This window comes from Neolamprologus multifasciatus, chromosome 7, assembly GCF_963576455.1.
Source record: "Neolamprologus multifasciatus chromosome 7, fNeoMul1.2, whole genome shotgun sequence".
Taxonomy (NCBI): Eukaryota; Metazoa; Chordata; class Actinopteri; order Cichliformes; family Cichlidae; genus Neolamprologus; species Neolamprologus multifasciatus.
Window position 1 is genome coordinate 22,170,502 of NC_140445.1, and position 22,652 is coordinate 22,193,153.

General features: G+C 42.1%; 2 protein-coding genes across 10 annotated transcripts in view; one reads left to right on the forward strand and one right to left on the reverse strand.

Annotated features, from left to right (window-relative positions):
* Positions 1 to 16,665, reverse strand: part of pappaa (pregnancy-associated plasma protein A, pappalysin 1a) — a 129,166-nt gene extending 112,501 nt beyond the window's left edge. Inside the window, exon 1 of one of the 2 annotated variants that reach the window (XM_085168610.1) lies at positions 15,358 to 16,665. In XM_085168610.1, coding sequence (XP_085024736.1) covers positions 15,358 to 15,748 — 391 coding nt within the window. In that variant the 5' untranslated portion in view covers positions 15,749 to 16,665. The remainder of the gene's footprint in view (positions 1 to 15,357) is intronic. The other variant, XM_085168611.1, reaches the window with a different exon arrangement.
* On the forward strand, positions 480 to 12,911 carry LOC146514211 (uncharacterized). 8 transcript variants are annotated; one of them, XM_085168615.1, is made up of 9 exons: positions 480 to 1,449; positions 8,350 to 8,430; positions 9,438 to 9,485; positions 9,584 to 9,616; positions 10,015 to 10,062; positions 10,161 to 10,193; positions 10,669 to 10,716; positions 10,815 to 10,847; positions 12,556 to 12,911. In XM_085168615.1, the coding sequence occupies exons 1-9, from the start codon at positions 918 to 920 to the stop codon at positions 12,804 to 12,806; spliced, it is 1,107 nt and encodes a 368-aa protein (XP_085024741.1). In that variant the 5' UTR covers positions 480 to 917; the 3' UTR covers positions 12,807 to 12,911. The 8 variants fall into 8 exon arrangements, with proteins under 8 accessions (XP_085024741.1, XP_085024742.1, XP_085024744.1 ...); XM_085168616.1 differs by lacking the exon at positions 10,669 to 10,716; XM_085168618.1 differs by lacking the exon at positions 9,438 to 9,485.
* Positions 16,666 to 22,652: the final 5,987 nt, after the last annotated feature.

Below are 22,652 nucleotides of genomic sequence, written 5' to 3' on the forward strand. Positions count from 1 at the left end.
ATAATTGTATTGTATAGTCTCAACGTATCTGTGTTGAATGGATGTTAATGTACTTTTGTGTTTGCTTGCACAAGGTTTCAGAGCACCCTGACCGTTCTCAAGCTGCTGTGCCCATGGCATCGTCCTCCTTTGAAGTTGATGAGCAGGTGACTAATTTTCTGGTGGTGTTATTATTGCAACAAGAACACAGCCGAGTTGTTTGGATGTTGATAGTGAGGGTGTTAGACACAAGTCCTATAGTGTTGGTTAATGTAAGATACCTACATTATGAGGACTGTGTGTGGATACTGCCGAGTGTCATGTTGGTTCACACTGGAGAATTAATTTTCACTCAATATTAATTCATTACATTTACCTCATTTATGTCAATAACCAGTGTACCTTCATAATTGTATTGTATAGTCTCAACGTATCTGTGTTGAATGAATGTTAATGTACTTTTGTGTTTGCTTGCACAAGGTTTCGGAGCACCCTGACCGTTCTCAAGCTGCTGTGCCCATGGCATCGTCCTCCTTTGAAGTTGATGAGCAGGTGACTAATTTTCTGGTGGTGTTATTATTGCAACAAGAACACAGCCGAGTTGTTTGGATGTTGATAGTGAGGGTGTTAGACACAAGTCCTATAGTGTTGGTTAATGTAAGATACCTACATTATGAGGACTGTGTGTGTTTTGGATGCGTAAGTCTATTGAAAGATGGGCTCTCAAGTCTGTGTGTAACAGAGACCCTGCAGTGTATGAAGCTTTCAGGTACATTATTATGAGGACTGTGTGTGGATACTGCCGAGAGTCATGTTGGTTCACACTGGAGAATTAATTTTCACTCAATATTACTTCATTACATTTACCTCATTTATGTCAATAACCAGTGTACCTTCATAACTGTATTGTATAGTCTCAACATATCTGTGTTGAATGGATGTTAATGTACTTTTGTGTTTGCTTGCACAAGGTTTCAGAGCACCCTGACCGTTCTCAAGCTGCTGTGCCCATGGCATCGTCCTCCTTTGAAGTTGATGAGCAGGTTGCTGTACTGTTATCACCAGACATGGTTGAAGCCCTAACGCAGCTCATAAGCAGAAGACTAGAGTGTGGAGTCCCGGAAGAAAACCCCTTCCTCTTTGCAAGACCCAACTGTTTGACTCCTTACAGAGGACAGGACTGTCTCAGGATTTATGCAAATGACTGTGGTGCACAAAGTCCTGAACTCCTTAGGTCAACACAGCTACGCAAGCATGTTGCAACTTTGTCACACGTCTTGAACCTAAAAAATCACGAGCTTGACCAAGTTGCTGACTTTCTAGGCCATGATATCCGTGTCCACAGAGAATTTTACAGACTTCCAGAGGCTACAACCCAGCTGGCAAAAATATCAAAACTACTACTTGCCATGGAGAAAGGGACCCTTGGAAATCTCCAAGGCAAAACATTGGAAGAGATTGAAATTGAAGGTATTTCTAAGTAGATAGTATTTTAAGGTGTCTAGTTTTTAAGCTTTTGAGTGTTCTTAACACAATATATTTAATAACCTTACTTTTACATTAAAGCTGTTAAGAGAAACAAGGAATGTTTGTACCTGCTGTTTAACATCTCCAAAAAGTTGATTCTGTTCATCTGGACATAGCTGAAGTTGATTCTGTTCATCTGGACATAGTGTTTTGTGGGAGAAATGTTTCGTCACTCATCCAAGTGACTTCTTCAGTCTCAGCTGACTGCAGGTTTCAATCTTATAAACAGTACATTTGCATAATGACTGAAACCAGCCCACTGAAGGAACAATGGGCTTGGAGGTCAGTCCTTAATCTTAATTATGCAAATTCTCACGACCATTGATCAGCAACCACTGACCAAAACCCACTGATCAAAGACCACTGATCAATGGCCATGAATACCATTCACAGAGAGCTCTTCTGTGTTGTGCCATGCGCTTCGCCAGAGGTTGTTTGGTTTCCCCGATGTATAAATCCTGGCAATCCTCCTGGCACTTAACAGCGTACACTATTTTACTCTGTTTGTGTCGGGGGACCCGATCCTTGGGGTGGACTAGTTTTTGGCACAGTGTTTTGGGGTTTGAAAGCCACAGAGACCCAGTGTTTAGATAAAATGCGTCTCAACTGCTCCGATACTCCTGACACATATGGGATCACTACAGGTTTTCGTTTGGGCAGCAGTTGTCCGTCTCTCCTGGATCGGCTGGAGCTTTCTTTAGGAGCCGTCCCAGCTTTGACAAAAGTCCAGCTGGGATAACCACATTTACTCAGGGCCTTCCTGATGTGATGTTCTTCTGCCTCCTTGGCCGCTGTGTCAGTGGGGATGGTGTTCGCTCCTAATGACACCCAGTTTGTGCTCCAGTGGATGATGAGAGTCAAACCTTAAATACTGATCCGTATGTGTAGGTTTACGGTACACGTCAGCTTTTAGATGTCCCCCATTACTGATGGAAATCTCAGTCTAAGAAAGCTAACCTGCCACTTTTCATAGCCTCCCTGGTGAATTTCATGTGTCGGTCCACAGAGTTAATGTGATCCGTGAATTGTGGTACGTCCTGAGATTTGATTTTCACCCAGGTGTCATCCACATACCTGAACCAATGGATTGGTGGTGTTCCAGGGTAGGATAGCAAAGCCCTCTTTTCCACTTCTTCCATGTACAAATTGGCCACGATGGGTGAAACTGGGGAGCCCATGGCACACCCATGTTTCTGCCTGTAGAACTGACCCTTGTATGTGAAGTAGGTGGAATGAAGACACAGTTCCAAAAGCAAACACACTTGGTCGATGCTGAGAGTGGTCCTGTTGCTGAGGTTGGTGTCATAATCTCTTACGGACTACCTTCAATGCTTCCGTGACTGGGATGCAAGTGAAGAAAGATGTAACGTCGTACAAGACCATGGTTTCATCTGCCTCCGTAATGACATCTCTCACCCGTCCATCCATCCATCTTCATCCGCTTTATCCGAGGCCGGGTCGCAGGGGCAGCAGCCTAAGCAGAGGCCCAGACCTCCCTCTCCCCAGCCACCTCCTCCAGCTTATCCGGGGGAACACCAAGGCGTCCCCAGGCCAGCCGAGAGATATAATCTCTCCAGCGTGTCCTGGCCTGCCCCGGGGCCTCCTCCCGGTGGGACATGCCCGGAACACCTCGCCCAGGAGGCGCCCAGGAGGCGCCCAGGAGGCATCCTTGTCAGATGCCCGTACCACCTCAGCTGGCTCCTTTCAATGTGGAGCAGCAGCGGCTCTACTCTGAGCCCCTCCCGGATGGCCGAACTTCTCACCCTATATCTGAGGGAGAGGCCAGCCACCCTTCGGAGGAAGCTCATTTCTGCTGCTTGTGTCCGCAATCTCGTTCTTTCGGTCACCCTCTTCACCACGACGGACCGGTGAAGCGTCCGCATCACTGCAGCCGCAGCCCCAATCCGTCTGTCAATCTCCGGCTCCCTTCTCCCATCACTCGTGAACAAGACCCCGAGATACTTGAACTCCTCCACTTGGGGCAGGAACTCATCCCCGACCCGGAGTGGGCACTCCACCCTTTTCCGGCTGAGAACCATGGCCTCAGATTTGGAGGTGCTGATCCTCATTCCCGCTGCTTCACCCTCGGCTGCGAACCGTTCCATTGCGAGCTGGAGGCCCTCACCCGATGAAGCCAACAGAACCACATCATCCGCAAAAAGCAGACTTGAGATTCTGAGGCCACCAAAGTGAAAGCCCTCCACTTCTTGGCTGCGCCTAGAAATCCTGTCCATAAGAATTATGAACAAAACCGGTGACAAAGGGCAGCCCTGGCGGAGCCCATCACCCACCGGGAACGAGTCCGACTTACTGCCGGCAACGCGAACCAAGCTCTGGCAACGGTTGTATAGGGATCGAATGGCCCGTAATAATCGGCCTGATACACCATACTCCCGCAACACCTCCCACAGGACACCCTGAGGGACACGGTCGAATGCCTTCTCCAAGTCCACAAAACACATGTAGACTGGTTGGGCAAACTCCCATGCACCCTCAAGTATCCTTGAGAGGATAAAGAGCTGGTCCAGTGTTCTGCGACCAGGACGAAAACCGCATTGTTCCTCCTGTGTCCGAGGTTCGACTAGCAGACGAACTCTCCTTTCCAGCACCCTGGCATAGACTTTCCTAGGGAGGCTGAGGAGTGTGAGCCCCCTGTAGTTGGAACACACCCTCCGGTCTCCCTTCTTAAAGATGGGGACCACCACCCCGGTCTGCCAGTCCAGGGGTACTGCCCCTGATCTCCACGCAACATTGTAGAGGCGTGTCAACCAGGACAGCCCTACAACGTCCAGAGCCTTCAGGAACTCGGGGCGGACCACATCAACACCAGGGGCTTTGCCACCAAGGAGTTGTTTAACTGCCTCAGTGACCTCGCCGCCGGAAATTGGTAGGTCATTCCCCTCATCCCCAGACTCTGCTTCCTCCTCGGAAGACGTGTCAGTGGGATTAAGGATGTCCTCGAAGTATTCCTTCCACCGCCTGACAATTTTCTCAGTCGACGTCAGCAGCGCTCTGCCAGCACTATACACAGCGCAGGTAGAGCACCGCATTCCCCTCCTGAGACGCCTGACGATTTGCCAGAATCTCTTCGAGGCAGTCCGAAAGTCTTTTTCCATGGCCTCCCCGAACTCCTCCCACACCCGAGTTTTTGCTTCAGCCACTGCCCGAGCCGCATTCCGCTTGGCCTGTCGATACCTGTCGACTGCCTCCGGAGTCCCACAGGCTAACCAAGCCTGATAGGACTCCTTCTTCAGCCTGGTGGCTCCTTTCACCTCTGGTGTGCACCATTTGGTTAGGTGATTACCACCACGGCAGGCACCAACCACCTTGCGGCCGCAGCTCAATGCAGCAGCTTCGGCAATGGAGACGCTGATCATGGTCCATTCGGACTCAATGTCCCCAGTCTCCCTCGGAATGCTGTTGAAGCTCTGCCGGAGGTGTGCGTTGAAGATCTTGCGGACTGGGGCCTCTGCTAGACATTCCCAGCACACCCTCACTACGCGTTTAGTAGGGGTGCAACGATACACAAAATTCACGGTTCGGTTCAGTTCGATACTTTGGTGTCACGGTTCGATATTTTTTCGATACAAAAAAAATGTTCATGCCTTTTTATTAATTTGTCATTTATTAAATTTTCACGGCACATTCTGCACCGCATCTCTGTGCGTTCATCATTTGTTTGAAGCCAGCTCACCTCCTGCAACCACTTTTCTGAGAATACGCGCTTCTTTTGTGGTTCAGACTCCATTTCTTTGGAGGTGAAGGAACACCAAAGTAATTGCTTAAAGGATTTTGCTTCTTCAACATCTTTAAGAGTTCTAAACAAATGTCTGTCCTCCTCCAGAAAATCCTATGTACGCAAACACGCGTTGCAACTTCTTATCTTGTGCGCGTTTTTTATTTTGACAGCGAATGCGCACCTGCGGACCACTTATGTGCAGCCCTGGTTATTTAGCTCGTCATATTGCAGCCACAGAAATTCTTTTGTCCATGAAACCATAAAGCTGCACTTTCTTTTTGCCTTATAGTCTGATTTGTCATAACTTTTCCGTTTTGTGGTAAGCTTTGTTTGGCTGTCACTTCTTCACGCTGACCTGTCTTATTTGGCTCAGCAGAACTAAAATATATATCCTGCTGCTTTTACACATGCACTCACATAACGCTCAGCGATTCTCTGCGCGATCAACCTCTCACATGTTTAAGCTTGCTGCGGGAGATTTCACTTGTCATGTTTGCATAGTAAGCTAACGATTGATAAGATGTCAGAGGAATTGGTGCGCAAATTATCATCACTCACCAATCAGTGCTGTCGCTCTCTATACGCAGTTCGCACGATTGCAAAGTGAAAGCAAAAAACAAGCGCAAATTCAAACGCAATTTCAATATGTCACATATTGACAGTGGCTCACCGATGCCAATGACATAATTACCCAGCTACATTTCCGAAAGAATGCAAAAGCATTGACATATATTTTGCGAGCCCTGTATCTGATTGAGGAATCACTCATCTTTGGAAAAGAGAGTTTATTACAGAGAAATGGCTCTTTCCAAAATAAAAGCTATACTATACGCTTCTTCTGGGCTATATTCTCAGCACCATATTAAATATATCAGGTCCCCATAAGGAGAATCATGTGCTAACGGCTGTCTAAATGACTTGGGTAAAGTTTGTAGCATGCGTGCTTGTTGTTTTTGTCTGCTTCCACTTGTCTTTGCACTAGGATGATGTCGGAGTAAATGTGCAGTCATATTCGTTGTGTTCCCACTAGTGCTGTCAGCGTTAATCTGAAATGAGGTTAACGACACAACACCTCCGTTAACGAGCTACTGCAGATTGCCTTGTGCGTGGGGCTGGACGGCCAACACAACGAGCTAACTGCGCTAACACACTAGTTCCCACCCATGTAATTGAGCATTGCTGGCACATCCAACATACTGTTTTACTTTAATCCATGACGCGCTTACCTTCAGGGTCATACTTCACATGAAAACCAAAATAGTTCCAAACGCCAGATCTGAATGAGGGTGGGGGAGGTTCAATTTGCCATGTTGCAACGAGCTTAGCTTCTGTCTCGCTAGCTTGCCCTGCGCTCAGTGAATCTGCGTTCGACTACTCCGCCTAGGCTGCACTGTCGAGCGCAGATCCACTGAGCGCTCAACACAGACAGCATCGTCAGAAGGGAAGTTGATAAAATAAATTAAAAATGTTGTATTGTTCGATACATATGCGTACCGAACCGAAAGCACTGTATCAAACGGTTCAATATCGATACGAGTATCGTTGCACCCCTAGCGTTTAGGTGCACCGGTTCTGTCCAGCGTCCTCTCCTGCCACCTGATCCAACTCACCACCAGGTGGTGATCAGTTGACAGCTCAGCCCCTCTCTTTACCTGAGTGTCCAGAACATATGTTCGCAGGTCTGGTGATACGATTACAAAATCAATCATTGATCTGCGGCCTAGAGCGTCCTGGTGCCACGTGCACTTGTGGACACTCTTATGTTCGAACAAGGTGTTTGTTATGGCCAAACTGTGATTTGCACAGAAGTCCAATAACAAAACACCGCTCGGGTTCAGATCAGGGAGGCCGTTCCTCCCAATCACGCCCCTCCAAGTCTTGCTGTCGTTACCCACGTGAGCATTGAAGTCTCCCAGCAGGACAACAGAGTCTCCAGGTGGAGCACCTTCCTCTCCATGGTGATTTTGGATGCTGGGGGCTTTGCATTGCTGAGACAGGCCAAAACTTTTGTCTGTAGTTGCTATGCTTCCATTTCTGCAATATTGTTGTTACGAATTGCTGTTTCTGTGGCTGTGATCAGCTCCACTAGCGGGATTTGTCCCGGTGTGACAGCAAAATTCAGCCCTTGAACAAGGATGTTTTTCTCTGTTTCGGTGAGCTGTCTGTCAGACAAATTCTTCACCCACTTGTCCACATCCTCTGTGTCGCATCCTTGTCTCTTCTGGTCACTGAGGACACTCTCCGTATTTTGCCGTGGTTTCCGACGTACAACAAGTAAGTCAAACTTCCTTTGTTGCCTGGTCTTAGACTTCTTGTGCTGTGCTAGACGAGCCTTCTCAGTAAAGTCAAACACCTTTTTAAGAGTATTCTCATCTAGAAGCATTGTCAGTCTCTGTTGGATCCGCTCCTCTTGAGATTTTAGCATGTCCATGGTAAAATTTGTTTGCCTCACCCGTTCATTAAGCAACTGATGCTGTGCCTTCTGGAGGATTTTTGTTGCCCGGAAGCCTTTAACGAAGAGCTCATTTGCAGACTTTTAGGAGTAATCCGGTTTTGTCTGCATCTGAGGCTGAATCTCAGGTGGTTCCTGTAATCCACCATCTTACGTGCTGTTTGCTCATACTGACGTACAAGCTTCAGGCCGTCCTTGCCAAAGTGGGTTAAAACGTCTTGATGCATTCAGAATGCCTCGATTCATAATCAAGGAGGGGGCCTAAGGCCATCTTACAGTGCTGTGATTGCAGCCATTCCCCAACTCTCTGTGTATGGTACTCATGGCTATTGATCAGTGGTCTTTGATCAGTGGGTTTTGGTCAGTGGTTGTTGATCAATGGTCATGAGAATTTGCATAATTAAGATTAAGGAACTGACCTCCCAGCCCATTGTTCCTTCAGTGGGCTGGTTTCAGTCATTATGCAAATGTACTGTTTATAAGATTGGGGAAACCTGCAGTAAGCTGAGACTGAAGAAGTCACTTGGATGAGTGACGAAACGTTTTTCCCACAAAACGCTATGTCCAGATGAACAGAATCAACTCTTGGAGATTTACTTACCTGGATGATTGAGAATGCATCAAGATGCTGCTTAACATATTTTTTTGTCAGATAACCTAGACTTGACAGACTCTGGTGAGAGTGAAGACGGCGAGGCTGACAAAGAATACCCACCAGCACAAACAAAAATGGGTAAATGCACCAACAAACAACTCATATTTATGTAGTATTCAGTTGAATGCAATATTGTGAGATGTTTCAGGTATACACAGTTATTTAAAAGGTAGTAGTAAGGATTATATGTGCACTGTAAGTCTTAAGTATTGAAAATGTCTTAATTTGTTTTGGGCTGAGGTTAATACACTGCTTAAGCTATTCTTGACATAGTCATAAAGATTGATGTCTGTCAAATAATGTCACTAAAGAAAGGTCTAACCAGATCAGTACAAAAAATGTAATAGTACTTACATTGATAGTTTTGTGTTGTGATGCTACAGATATCTAGCCAGAGATGTGTGTAAATGAATCAACCACAACGCAACAGAGCATTAATATTGAGCTACACTATTCAACTACAGAAAAGGGAACTAGGCAATTTGTTGAGGTACCTCCAGGGACCTCTGACAGTATTACCCACTTCCTACAGTGTGCTCACTGATGATGATTGTCTTATAACTGGACTGTTGGAGTATTGTGTTTACATTTTTACAAGGTATGCCGAGAACATCTCTTCCGCTTATCCTAACCCCAGCAAGTGCACTTATTGGACTTGGCTGCCCAGTCGATAAGGCGGGACGTTAGCATAGTGGTTAGCACTGTTGCCTCACAGCAAGACGGTCCTGAGTTCATCGGTCCAGGGTCCGCAAACATGGAGTTGTTTTCTCCATGTTTGCGTGGGTTCTCTCGGCATACTTCAGCTTCCTCGCACAGTCCAAAGAAACTGGGGTTAGGTTAATTGGTCACTCTAAATTGCCCATTGATGTGAATGTGATTGCATATAGTTGTTTTTCTCTGTGTTAGTCCTGTGGGAGACTGGCGACCTCAGTCATTTTAGGACTGAGCTATGGACCTGAGGATTACTTGTATTTATGGATGCCTCTCTCCTTGTTAGTGAAAATCATTGTCTTGTTAAAGGAAAGTCTAAACAGGAACAGAAAATGTGACTGCTATATTGAGCTAAAATACTCCTTGTACTATAGGGAGGAGTACTATGCCACCTGTAGAGGAACCTTCAAACACCTCAAACGGTATAACTATCCATCACCCTACATATTGATGGCTCTTCCATGATTACCAAGCCACTCATATTGTTTGTGATATTTTTGTTTTACTTTTCTATTTACAGATGTGGACTCGGCTGGAGAAGGCACATCACAAGGTACCACAAGAATAAAATATTTTAAAATATCAAGACATCTTTGAACAACAGACTAGCAAATGGTTATCTCTGTAACAGTGTTTGACAAGCTTTTTGATGTCTTTCATCTGTGTGGATGGCTTTTATGTTTTATTTCTAGTAAAATAGGTGTGTCCAAAGTTTTAACTGGTACTGCAGATATATCATGACAATTCACTGATATGCCAGCTGAACAAATGGTCAATGTAACTTTAAACTTCCTCAGTCATTTTAGGACTGAGCTATGGACCTGAGGATTACTTGTATTTATGGGTGCCTCTCTCCTTGTTAGTGAAAATCATTGTCGTGTTAAAGGAAAGTCTAAACAGGAACAGAAAATGTGACTGCTATATTAAGCTAAAATACTCATTGTACTACAGGGAGGAGTACTATGCCACCTGTAGAGGAACCTCCAAACACCTCAAACGGTATAACTATCCATCACCCTACATATTGATGGCTCTTCCATAATTACCAAGCCACTCGTGTTGTTTGTGATATTTTTGTTTTACTTATCTATTTATAGATGTGGACTCGGCTGGAGAAGGCACATCACAAGGTACCACAAGAATAAAATATTTTAAAATATCAAGACATCTTTGAACAACAGACTAGCAAATGGTTATCTCTGTAACAGTGTTTGACGGGATTTTTGATGTCTTTCATCTTTGTAGATGGCTTTTATGTTTTATTTCTAGTAAAATGCTTTCTAGTTTTGGGAAATGCAGTTAAGATTACTTTGAAAAGACACAATGCTTATTCAAATTCAGAATGAATAAACAGGTGTGTCCAAAGTTTTAACTGGTACTGCAGATATATCATGACAATTCACTGATATGCCAGCTGAAGAAATGGTCAATGTAACTTTAAACTTCTTCAGTCATTTTAGGACTGAGCTATGGACCTGAGGATTACTTGTATTTATGGGTGCCTCTCTCCTTGTTAGTGAAAATTATTTTCGTGTTAAAGGAAAGTCTAAACAGGAACAGAAAATGTGACTGCTATATTGAGCTAAAATACTCCTTGTACTATAGGGAGGAGTACTATGCCACCTGTAGAGGAACCTCCAAACACCTCAAACGGTATAACTATCCACCACCCTGCATATTGATGGCTCTTCCATGATTACCAAGCCACTCATGTTGTTTGTGATATTTTTGTTTTACTTTTCTATTTACAGATGTGGACTCGGCTGGAGAAGGCACATCACGAGGTACCACAAGAATAAAATATTTTAAAATATCAAGACACCTTTGAACAGATTCTTTGAACAACAGACTAGCAAATGGTTATCTCTGTAACAGTGTTTGAAAAGATCTGATATGAAAGTTTGGTCAATATGACATGCCAGAATTTTACAAACATTGCATAGTTCATGACTAATATCCAGTATGACCTTAAAGTTGGCATGAGGAATTTTCTTCTCAGGTTCAACATTAGAATACTTTTCTTATTTTGGTTCTTATTTCAGTTTTGGGATTTGAAAGCCACAGAGACGTTATCTTTTAAGAAAATCCGTATCAGCTGTTCTTGTCCTTCTTCGCTCCTGGATTGGCTGGAGCGTTCTTTAGGTGCCTTCCCAGGTTTGACAAAAGTCCAGCTGGGATAACCTCATTTACTCGGGGCCTTCTTGATGTCATGTTCTTGTGCTTCCCTGGCCGCTGTGTCTTTGCTCTATTTTGTAATATCTTGATGACGCCCAAGTTGTGCTCCAGTGGATGGTGAGAGTAAAGCCTTAAATACTGATCTGTCTGCATAGGTTTACAGTACACATCGACTTGAAAGTTGGCTCACTTAAAGCTCCAGTAAACTCAGCTTAAATACTAATATTGCATATTAATACTTACCATTAATCATCTTCAAAAGCCTGATTAACAGTTCAAATGTTCATAACTATTCGAAAACAAAGATGGGAAACTGCTTATCTTGCTTTTTAAACCATATATGAAAACTACATTGGCATGTTAGATCACCTTTTGATTGAAATCTTTTTATTTTTATTTTAAGAGACAATATGAGAGTTTATTGTCAGTGTTGGTGATTCTGTAAATGTGTACATCTTTAAACTAATATTTTTTTGCACGAGTTATTTCTGACTCAAATGTTTTTTAATCTCCCATGTTTCACGGTTTTTATCAAATGAGAAAGAGGTTTCATGTGAGTCATCTTGTTTTGCTGAGTATGACATCAGAGTAGACTGTCCTACATTGTCTTCGGAACAGATTGTTTTGACTTTCAGAGGAATGGAAACAAATGTGTGCCTTACATCACTGGATCTTGAATGAGTCCTCAAAGTATCCTGGATATCTTTAGAGTTTTCATTAATGCTGGTTGTATCTGATCACCCAGAACTTGTCATAATGCCAGGTCTGAACTGGGCTACTGTTACAGTACAAAATCACATGAGAATAAGAGTGGTGGAAATGAGGAATAATTTGCTTGACAAACTAAGTGAAAAGATCAGAGGACAAAGCTGAAGTAATGGGTTGAACCTGGATTCTGCATGATTGGAAGTAGAGGACAATAAAGGAGGACATGATGAAACTGGATGGGAACTAATGTCACTTTGTAATTGGGTGTCCCGTGGCATTCACATAGAAGTTCTATCTTTAATAGTTTTCTTTGAGTTAATGTTTTTGCGGGAAAGAACGAGCTAGATCTTCTAATCAGAATATAGCTTTTAAGACACTGTATTTATCTAACATGGCAAAAAGCCAAACCCCCGTGTAAATCTAAAGCCCCACAGCTATTTAAACCAAGTTAAAAAATGCTGTGGTTAATGCCTGGACTTCTTTTTGATATGTGTACCATGAAATGGATTTGATGTTTACATCCATATTGTTCTTGAAGAGTAACTTTATAATAACTTAATAATTAACAAATCAAAAGTAAGCTGATCTTATTTTCTCTCCCCCTTGTAGCATTCCCTGGAAATGGCGCAGAAGGGGAAAATCCTCGAAGGAGACAAAAATGTCCATGGTCTCCCAAAGAGATTGCAGCAGTCATGAGACATTTCCGTGGGCACATTGCAAATGGGAAACTAGCCACTGTGACAGAAATCAAACAGTGTAAAAATGCTGAACGTCCTGTATTAGACAGTCGCTCTGTTCAAAATGTGAGAGACTTCGTCAGGAACCGCGGCATAACTCTAAAAAAAAGGAACAGCCGCTAAACGATTAATCAAGTTACAAAAATATATACACAGATGTTTGACATATATGTCATGTTTGCAAAAAGCACGTGTTCTTGTTGAAATAAACTTGAGTATTCACCATCAGATTGGCTATTATTTATATATATATATATATATATATATATATATATATATATAATTTTTTTTTGTCTCTAAAGACCGTACTTAAAGGGAACATGATATGTGAAAAGCACCTTTTCTGTGCTTGAGCATGTATCTTATTACCAATTCAAGAACTCTGAAGATACACAACCCTGGAACCTTTTCTTTTGGAACTGAATATTTGTCTTTCAGTGAGGCTTTCTTATACTGAGGGGAAAAGTTCCTAAAAGCAAATTCTCATCAGCAGTTGTATAACTCAAATTAAGGAAGATATGTGCTTAATGTAAATGCATAATATACCAACTAGGAAATCTAACCTTTAATTGCTAGCCTTTAACAGAGAAGACCTGTAAATTCATGGTTGAAAAGTTACCTTTGGAACTCTTATCCCTGTATTGCTTTGACTTGAGCATTAGACATTTCATAAAGACTATAGGGAATTCACATTATAAATATGTGATGGCTCCAGTACAAATCTAAGGATAAGGTTTGTCTTTGCAAATTGCATTGAGCTAGTTCTCAAATTCAGGTCTTTGTGTTTTGTGATGTTCGATTTTTGTCATAAGACCACGTTTTGTTAACTATTAATTTTAATATGCAGTAGTAGTGTTTGAGTTTAGCCATGTCCCACTTATTCATTTTTGGCCCTATAATATACTTTGGTGACAGGTATGTGTGTTGTATAGCCAGTGTCCTTACAAATCCTGTTGGGTGTTAAAATGTCTAATATTTTCATAGGCGGGGCTTCTCACCTAATTATCTATGTCCTGATAAGGTTGCAAAAAAACAGGTTCTTATATCTCTAGTTGTGTTGCGTGTATAGGAACTTTGAAGTGAGATCTGTGCTCTGTGGCTCAAAACAGATTTTTTGACGTATTCAGCATCTCTCAGGGGCAAGCGGAAAGTGGTGTCCCCATAGTCCACCACCTGGGCTGGTTTGGAAAAAGTGTCCTTGCAATACATAGAAACCCGTATAGGTGTGTGTGTGTGTGTGTGTGTGTGTGTGTGTGTGTGGTACCAGGGTTTTTGTTTTCTGGGCGTTTCTTTTGGGGGGCAAGGTGTTTATTTGATTGTTTTTGTTTGTTTTGGGTAGATAGATTAGGACACTTAGGGCAACAACGGAGCAAGAAAGCAAGTAAATGTATTGGTAAAGTTGAGTAAAGTCCCCTAGACGTGTGGACTTGGAGTAAGCTGAGGAGAACTGAGTTCAATTCAGTTCAGTTCAGTTCAGTTCAAAGAAAGCCATCTGTACAAGTACTGTGGCAGACAACGAGTTGCTACGCTCCCTATCGGCAAAGAAAAGAAATAAAAGAAAAAAGATATCCGATCCTGTAATGCACAAAAGCTCCGTTGGTCACAACCAACAATGCCGTTTAAACGCCTTTTCAGTGCTTCTTTACGCACGGCTCGAGAACAGGAGAAAAAAAGCGCACAGATGACACAGTGCTTTCCTCTGACGGCTGGGTCTTACTGAAGTGACTGTGTACCCAGCTATGCTCTGTCGCTGGATAGAGAGATGCATCATCACTATCTGATTGTGCCTTAAATTAGAAACTCGCCGATGATGACGACGATGATTTCGCAGAAGTATCTGCGTTTTGGTGACAGTGCACAACACCATGAAAGCACACCACATAAACATAAGCAAACATAAGCATCACATTTTCGCTCAAGAAGGGGGGAAACCCTGGATCCCTCAGTCCTGTCTCGTAACTCCGGTAGCCAATCCAAAGGTGTCGATTTGGAGGGGCCGGGTGGGGAGGGGGACACAGAAACACACACGCGCGCGCGCGCACAAGCTTGCGGCTTGAGCTGCGAGCTTTGAGCGCCTCCACATACATCGAGTCTCTCCCGTTTCGTGCCTGACGTGACGTGCTCCCTCCCAAACTTTTGGCCATTACATCATAGCTTTAAAATAGCCAAGTCGGTTGAGAGATTACATTTTACGCGCAGTGACATCAGCTGCCGGTCAAATGATGCAGTAGCCTATATCTGCTGCTACTAATCCCCACTTACATTTCATGACTTACAATTCTTATTACTCACGTACGCGAACATTACAAAGTGGTAAAACAGAGGGGGGGGGGGGGGGGGGGGGGAGGGAAACACATTTGCGTTATAAAATTTTACTGCAGCGATCATACCTCTGTAAGGTGGCAATCTTAAATATGATCAAAATCTTCAGTGAGCCTATAGTTGCACTACCTAAAATATCCGCTGTACTTTTTAGAGCATTACATCATTGTCTAGTCTGATAGATGAACTCATTTTCAACTCGCTGAAACTGCATGTTGCTTTGTTAAATGGACTGGGATAAAACGCTGAAGGTTTGCATGTTCATCTTCCATTCTTTCTTCAGTTTGAAGTTTAACTAATAAAAAGAGTTGTGCAGATGATAGGATGGAGGATGTACTATAAAGTAGCCTACCTGCGATCACTGTAGGCGATCGTTGACCTCCCTCCGGTTTGATCCACATCTCCACAGTGAAATTGCCTCTGGGTACCTCCACGCCAGGCTTCAGCCGTAGCTGATCTCCTCTGCCGGTAAAATAGACAGCTTTCCCTCGGTCTGGTGAGTTTCCCTCCGCTTGAGAGGAGCGCCGGCGCTGCCGAAGCACCCGTCGCTCCAAGCCGGGCAAAGAGCGTTTGCCCCGGGGCAGACGTGTGGCACAAGCCCCTGGGATGGTGGCTTTCGCCTCCCTAATGCGCACCAACTCCCTCTTGGATCTCCCCTTTTTCCGGACTATCCCGCACTCTGATCCAAAACACAAGATGAGAATCACCAGGCAAGACACCAAGGGTGATGTCCAAAGTTTCATTTTTCGGGAGAAGAAATGGCAAAAAAATTAAAAATAAAAAAATAAAATAAAATATGAGGAAAAAATAATAAAAGAAACAGTGGAATAACTACAAAAAATATGTCCACAATGTTCTTCTCTTTGGGATCCTCTCGAGTTTTTCCTTCTCCCTTTTTACAGCGGTAGAATGTCAAACCGTAGAAACTGTCTAAATAAACCCATAAAGCTATGCTGTTTTTCCCTCTTTATAATGCTAAGCCACGACCCCCTCTCTTAAGCAAAACTACTCTGGAGACATTCAGGGGACACAGGAATATTTCATTCATGTATGTGTTCCACGGTGCCTTTTCAATGGGTCCCATTTAGCCAAAGGGATGACTAATAAGTAATCAATCAAGAGGGGGGTCCGGCCGATGCCCCCGCATCCCCCTTTGGACGGTAGGAGTTACTTGCAGAAATCCACAGTTGTCCGCCAAGCTCTTGTCACACCTTTTTGTTATTTCCTTCCACCCTAACCCTTCCTTCCCTACCCGTAAAAGAGAATAAGTAATGGCACATAGCCTATTAAATTCCAAAGGAAAGTGACAGCAAACCGACCTCTCATATTTATTACAGAAAACAAGAGGTGAGATGTCATTAAAAAAAAAATTTAAAAAAGGAAATCCAAAACTTCCCTTTTCCTGTGTGCCTGTATAAAAAGTTGAAATGTACTATAATATCTAGTTAGGCAGAAGAGAGACACGGGGACAGAGAGCTGCACAAGTAACCATCGCGGTCCTCATTGATTGCCTGAAGCAGATACACTTGGAGGAGTCGGAGCTCGTTGTCAGCTTTAGAGGACTTCCAAAGTCTTTTAAAGAACAGGTCATGTTTCAAATGTTCAGGGGCTGTGTCCGCGCGCGTGTGTGTTTGTGTGCTTTTTTTCATAGTGGGAAGTCACACAGGTAGGCAACTCTCACTGAGGGTAATTCTCTCTATGGCACATAGTGAAAGGATGATGTTTTCGCTGTTTGGAAGGCGTATATGTATCCCTCTAGTGGTTACAGTTTAAACAATCCAGCACTTCTACGAGTCCACAGCACAGGACCTCAACCAAGCACTCTGAAGTCATAAAAAACGAGTTCAGTCTGTGTCGTTCTCCCTCCACTTCCGAAGCTGAAATAGTCCTCAGTGTAAATATTATTTACATTGCAGGAGTTAAGTCATTTATTTTGTAACAAGCCAAATAATATCTGGAACTGGTAAAGAACAAAAACCGCTACTCACTGTCCTCTGGGAAAGTCCTCAGTTTTAAGTGAAGGATAATGTACTTTATGAAAGGTAATTGTCCTGTACTGTCAAAGTCATGTTTCCCATTAAGGCAATTTCCAAATGAAGTAAGCAGTAGATCAGAGAAGTAATGGGAGAACAATGGCAGCTTCAATCTCATATTTACTTAACTTAATTTGATAGATGATATGTTGATTCTTTTTTTTTTTTATTGAAAAGCCTCAGCGTAATGCTTTTAAACAAGAAAAAAAAAAGAGTCTAAAACAGCTTGTTTATGAAACCTAGCCAACTCTATTAAACTCCGTCTATGTTTATCCTATTACATTTACCACACAAGGACTATTATTTTTTTTCAAAGTAACGTGAAAAGGGAAAAGAAAATGTAAGAGATTTGCAAGTTTCAGGTTGACTCACTTAGTAGTGTTTACCGATCATCGCTTTTGATGGATGTGAATTTGAAAACCGCACACTCAAAACTTTCTAAGCCTTTAAGACCGAGGACAAAGGAGTCATGAGTTTCAAGCTGCCGAGTGAAATGAAAACAGTCCTTTGGTCAGTGTTACTGTTACTCTGAGGATAGTTTGACACACAGAAAAGAGAAGGCCTTTACCTTTAATGGCTTTCCATACAAACGGAGAGCTGGAATGTCAGCATTTCCCTCTGTTTTCCTCCAGTTGTTTGTTGTAAATGTTTGTTTAGACAGCCAAAATTTACAACCTGCCATAAAGAGAAGACAGTGTAAACACCAAATATTTGCTTTCTTTTTCATATGGCATTGTGACTTTGTGTCGCATATTTCCTTTTGTGTCTTGACCAGGTTCTTGCTGAAAAAGGTGTTTAAAAGTTGCTGTAAGTACTGTAGAGTTTTGCATGGATCTTTTTTTGTCATTTAATTTTATTTGTTTTTCCTTTTGTAGAAGACAGCAGGCAACTTTGTGACCAAACCCTGAATGTTAACACATATTCTTTATTTGCATGTGAGCCAACTTTTCCTTGTATGTGAGATTGTATGTCTGAAACACTTTCAGACATGAGAGCTTAGGGGAGTTGTTTTTGGAACGCAGTTTGTTCAACTTGTATCCATTTAGTGAGCAAAATGCAAGTTTATAGTTATGTTCAATCTACTTTTTTCATAAAATATGGGTAGTATCAGGTGCTAATACTGCAGGAAAATTGAAATAAAACCTACTAAGGTATATCCAATCGCACAATGAAAGACTTCTCCAGTCCTGTAATTACATTCTTCACTTCTTCCCTACCCAGATCAGACTGTCACTCTCTCTTTTTCTGTCTCTTCTGCTTCACTTTTGAAGGAAAACGACTGCTGAAGAAAAGATGGCATAATGTCTCCCAGTCAGCATCCTTTCAGGTTGGTACACTATGTTCAGACTGCAAGGATTTGGAGATGGTGGGGGTGAGGAGGAGGAGGAGGGGGGTGACCTTTATGTGTGAAACATGCTCACATAAAGGTCATTCACCATTGCTGTGTTATGCAAGGAGATTGAATTGAACTGTTTTAGTATAGTCTTGCACCAACCGTCCGAACCCTCGGGGAATGAACGAATCGTCGTGCTCAAAGTTCAAACCGTGTGCCTTCTTGCCCCATTTGTCAGTAATGGAGCATCATAATAGCTTTTCTTTTCAAAAACAGGCCGATTCCAAGTTATTCCAGGGTTTGATGGTGCAGGAAGGAAGCACAGTGCCCTGTGTTAGATAATGTCACAGTACCCTCCACCAAAATCTGAGTTAGATCATAAAACAGCGTAACGTCAAGTTCAGAAAGTCATCAAGGTTCATGTGAGTGGACAAACACAAACCTTTGACTGTGTCATGGCTAACAGACAAAAGAAAAGAAATAAAAGTGTGTTTCATATACATATAAAGTGGTCAAAATGGATAACTGATATATTTTAAGCTTAACAAAGTTGAAAAGTTGTAACTGTAACAGTCTATTTTTTATCATTTGTTTTCTTAGTAGAGCACATCGTATAATCATGGCGTATGAGGGCGAAGACAATCCCAGCAATTTTTATAAAGACATAGGCCAAGAAAAGCTTTTGTAGTAAGGATAAGAGACATCAGGATTACTTGGCTTCAATATCTAAATAACCCTCCACCACTCACTTGTAACCATGAGAGATTACATCAGTGAGGTCTCGACACAAATGGACATTAAGTCAGTTTTCAATAGAAATATCTGCATGTGCGCGACAGCCATTTAAATGTTGTTTTCACTACAGTCACAAGAATACTGAAACTTTAGCCTTTGCTTCTCGTCCTCCACTGGTGATGCGACCATTGCTGTCCTCCCATCTCTTCCGCATAAAGAAAAGTGGTTGCAGTTCTGGACAATAATCCCGTATTTCCTGCTACACATAGTACGTGACCACGGAGAAATGCGAGTCCAACAGGAGGGGAAAAAAACACATTGTCCTATAATCCATTAATGCATCCAGCTTAATCTGTTACTGTGGCTGTTCTAAAGCGCAAACCTAAATGCTTTTGCCTCATTTTTGTGGATGATCTTTAGAATGCAATGATATACACTTGAGTGTCAACAGTGTTAACACATAAAAGAATAATACAGATTAGGTTTGTAGTACATATGAGGGGGTGGGGACAATTCTGAAAGGTTGAGAGATGTGAAAAGAAAAGCTCCGCCGACAACAGGATTTCATAATAGTGCCAGAACCTGGTAAGGTGGTTTCTTTTTCTAAATATAATGCTGCTACAGAATACCCATTAAAGCCTTTAAGAGTTTAATCCAGTGATACACACAAACACATAACAGGCCAGATATTCAGTCAGCGATTGCATGAAAACTGGCACGCACACATTTTCAGGTTAAAAAAGAAAGAAAGAAAAGAAACAGAAATTATTGGACACAAAAATTAAAGACTGAGAGCATGTTGATAGTCAAAAAAAATCAGAATATGGGCATACTCATGTGAAATGTTATTCATAGTGAGGACAGGTCAGATTACTGCTTTGTATGATACATAAAATCAATACACTGGAATACTTTGTGGATGAAGAGTGAAATGTCAATAATTGTTTGTTTAAATCACATCAGTTGAGGTCAGCAAATCAAACCGTCCCATGTCACATCACAGGTCAGTATACATCACAGTGTACAGTCAAAAAAATAACTCGGGCACATGATTGGGAGCTTGTTTTATATCTTTAATTTAATGATAGCTTCTGGGAGCACTTGCATCCCTCTCCTGTGACACATTACATCCTCGCTAGCCTCCCATTCTGCTCGTATGTCCTGCCTTATCAAAGTGAAAGATAATTTATTAGTCATACCTTCCAGGTATAGAGCAACAGAAAGTGGCAGGAAGGCAGGATGTGACCATAGACTGTATATAAAACAATTTAACGACGTCAGAGTGTGAAAAGCAAAGTCAGTGTAGAAAAGCCTTAAACCACCATTCTTTTAAATGGCCAGGAGAGGACAACTTGTCAGCTGCAAAAATGAGCCCAGTTACATCGAAGTTCATGAAAACATGTGTAACATGAGCTCTAGATACAATAATAGATATCTTAATATAGTGTGTTCATTTAGTAAACTATGATCAAACTTAGAGTAGAGCAAGGAATGCTTAAGGGCAAAGCTACTTTGTAGCTAGTAAATTTTTAATCTATTCATATATATAAAGAAATTTCTACATATAAATTGGATGAGTGTGTTGGCAAAGGACAGGAATTTTAGTATTTGAAAGAATATTTTTTTCTGTTTATAGTCAATGTTGAACTGACTATTTTTCCGCTAAGCAGTTTGGAGTTGAACCATCAGCTTTAACCACAGGAACAGTCACAAACCTACAAACTTTTTTCATCCTGCAGCACGCAAACACATACTCAAGAGAAGTCCATACATACATCTGTGTTTATTTAAAAAGTAGCACCTCATTAAAACTAACCAAGCTAACAGGTAAGAAATTGAAATTTTTTAATTTATTCTGCTTTTTCGCACAAAAGATAAAAGAATAGTGATGTAGGTAAAATTTTGGTGGAGGTAACCACTGCATTGTGCTCTTTTTTTATTTTTTTAAAGCTATAAGTTGGCTTATATAGAGTGCTAATTCATTAGCTAATACTTCCAAGATTGGTTAGCAGGCTGCATTCGTAAACTGTCCTAGTACAATTCAAAGACTGTGTGTCTCTGAATTATAAATTAATAATTAATAAGTAATTAATTGTAAAATAAAATGGAATTTAACTCCCCAAAATTTAAATACAAACTTACTGGCTGATCTGTATTACACAGAAAATCATAATATTTTTTAGATAACTGATTTTAAAATGGTCCAAAATGGCTACAACAGCACACTCACGGTGAGGAGGTCCAGTCTAGTAACTAAAATGTAACCAGTGAATTCTGTCAATCAACATGGCCACACCCCTAGCTCAGTTATTCAGGTACATGAAATATGGTATAAAGCGGGAAATAATCCATACAGGCTAAAAACATTTTGTACCAGGCTATACATTTGCTTTATAATGCTCTAAAGTTGATCATTTTAACATAGGCGTCTATGGAGCCAGCCTCATACAGCACCTAGAGGAATTGCAGTTTATGCCGCTTCCACATTACTGGCTTACTTTTTCAACTCTGGTTGTTGCCCCTTGGTCTGAATAATATGGCTTAAACTTATTGAAGATTGAACTGTGGCTTTATAGATGGATATTTTGACCCTCTTGAGACGGAAGCAATTTTTTAAAAGTTGTATAATACCTGGAAAAATTGTTTAACAGGATTTTTAAGGAAATGCAGAATTGTGCTGAACACTTTTATAGCCTCCATACATAAATGTGCACTAGCAGTGTGTTCCTCATCTTCACATCCTGGATTTTAGCCACTGTTGTGAGCTGTGTGGTAAACAATAACCCATTATAGGTCCCCAATGACAACCAAGGCTTGCCCTTGGTTTAACTCTACTGCTTGTGGGGGAAAAATTATATGTGCAGGGGTGCAGAGTACGGCACAGTCAGCACACCATCGCTTACCACTACTACTGCCCCTCCGTCTAGACTTTAGAGCACGTCCATATGGAGATGATTAAAAAGCTCATTAGCCTGCCTACTTGAAATACAGTTGCAGTGACGCTTGTCCATAAAAACACAAAGCAGACCGGTTTCTGCAGCGGTATTAACCAGGTTGAGGCATCAAGTCCCCAGGACTGACAACAATTTGGCACAAACCCCCTGTTCACCAAATGATGACTGAAACTGAATGCGTTCCAAGAAAGAAATAAGGAAAGAAATTATTTCTTGGAAGACTTCTAGAACTATTTGCTTGAGGTAGTCTGAGCCATCTGGGTGAGGAAGACTGGAAAAATGTCTGGTAAGGTGAATGGGATATGGCCCATTAGAAGAAAAATGGCTTGGTCTTATTAAAAACATTTAGGGTGACCAAAGACTTGCTTTAAAGGCAAGCAGAGATTTGTGGAGAGTGCAAAAACTAAATCCGTGCAACACCCATTCCCTGTTTCTCACTAGTGAATTTGAAGCATGAGATTTAAAAGATTTGCTGGACCAAAAGTCAGATGCCGTGCTTTGCAAGAAAAGGGAGGTGCGTATGCATTCGTGGCCACTCGTGTAGTAGCACACGTTGTAGAAATTTGTTTTTAACACTGTACCATCAAGAAGG

What these genes read in the sequence shown, in the direction of transcription:
- LOC146514211 (XM_085168615.1), top strand. Translation starts at nt 918, where the DNA reads ATGTTAATGTACTTTTGTGTTTGCTTGCACAAGGTTTCAGAGCACCCT. An exon ending in GGAAGAGATTGAAATTGAAG is followed by an intron (nt 1,450 to 8,349) that starts GTATTTCTAAGT and finishes TTTTTTTGTCAG; the next exon opens with ATAACCTAGACTTGACAGAC. An exon ending in TGGAGAAGGCACATCACAAG is followed by an intron (nt 10,194 to 10,668) that starts GTACCACAAGAA and finishes CTTGTACTATAG; the next exon opens with GGAGGAGTACTATGCCACCT.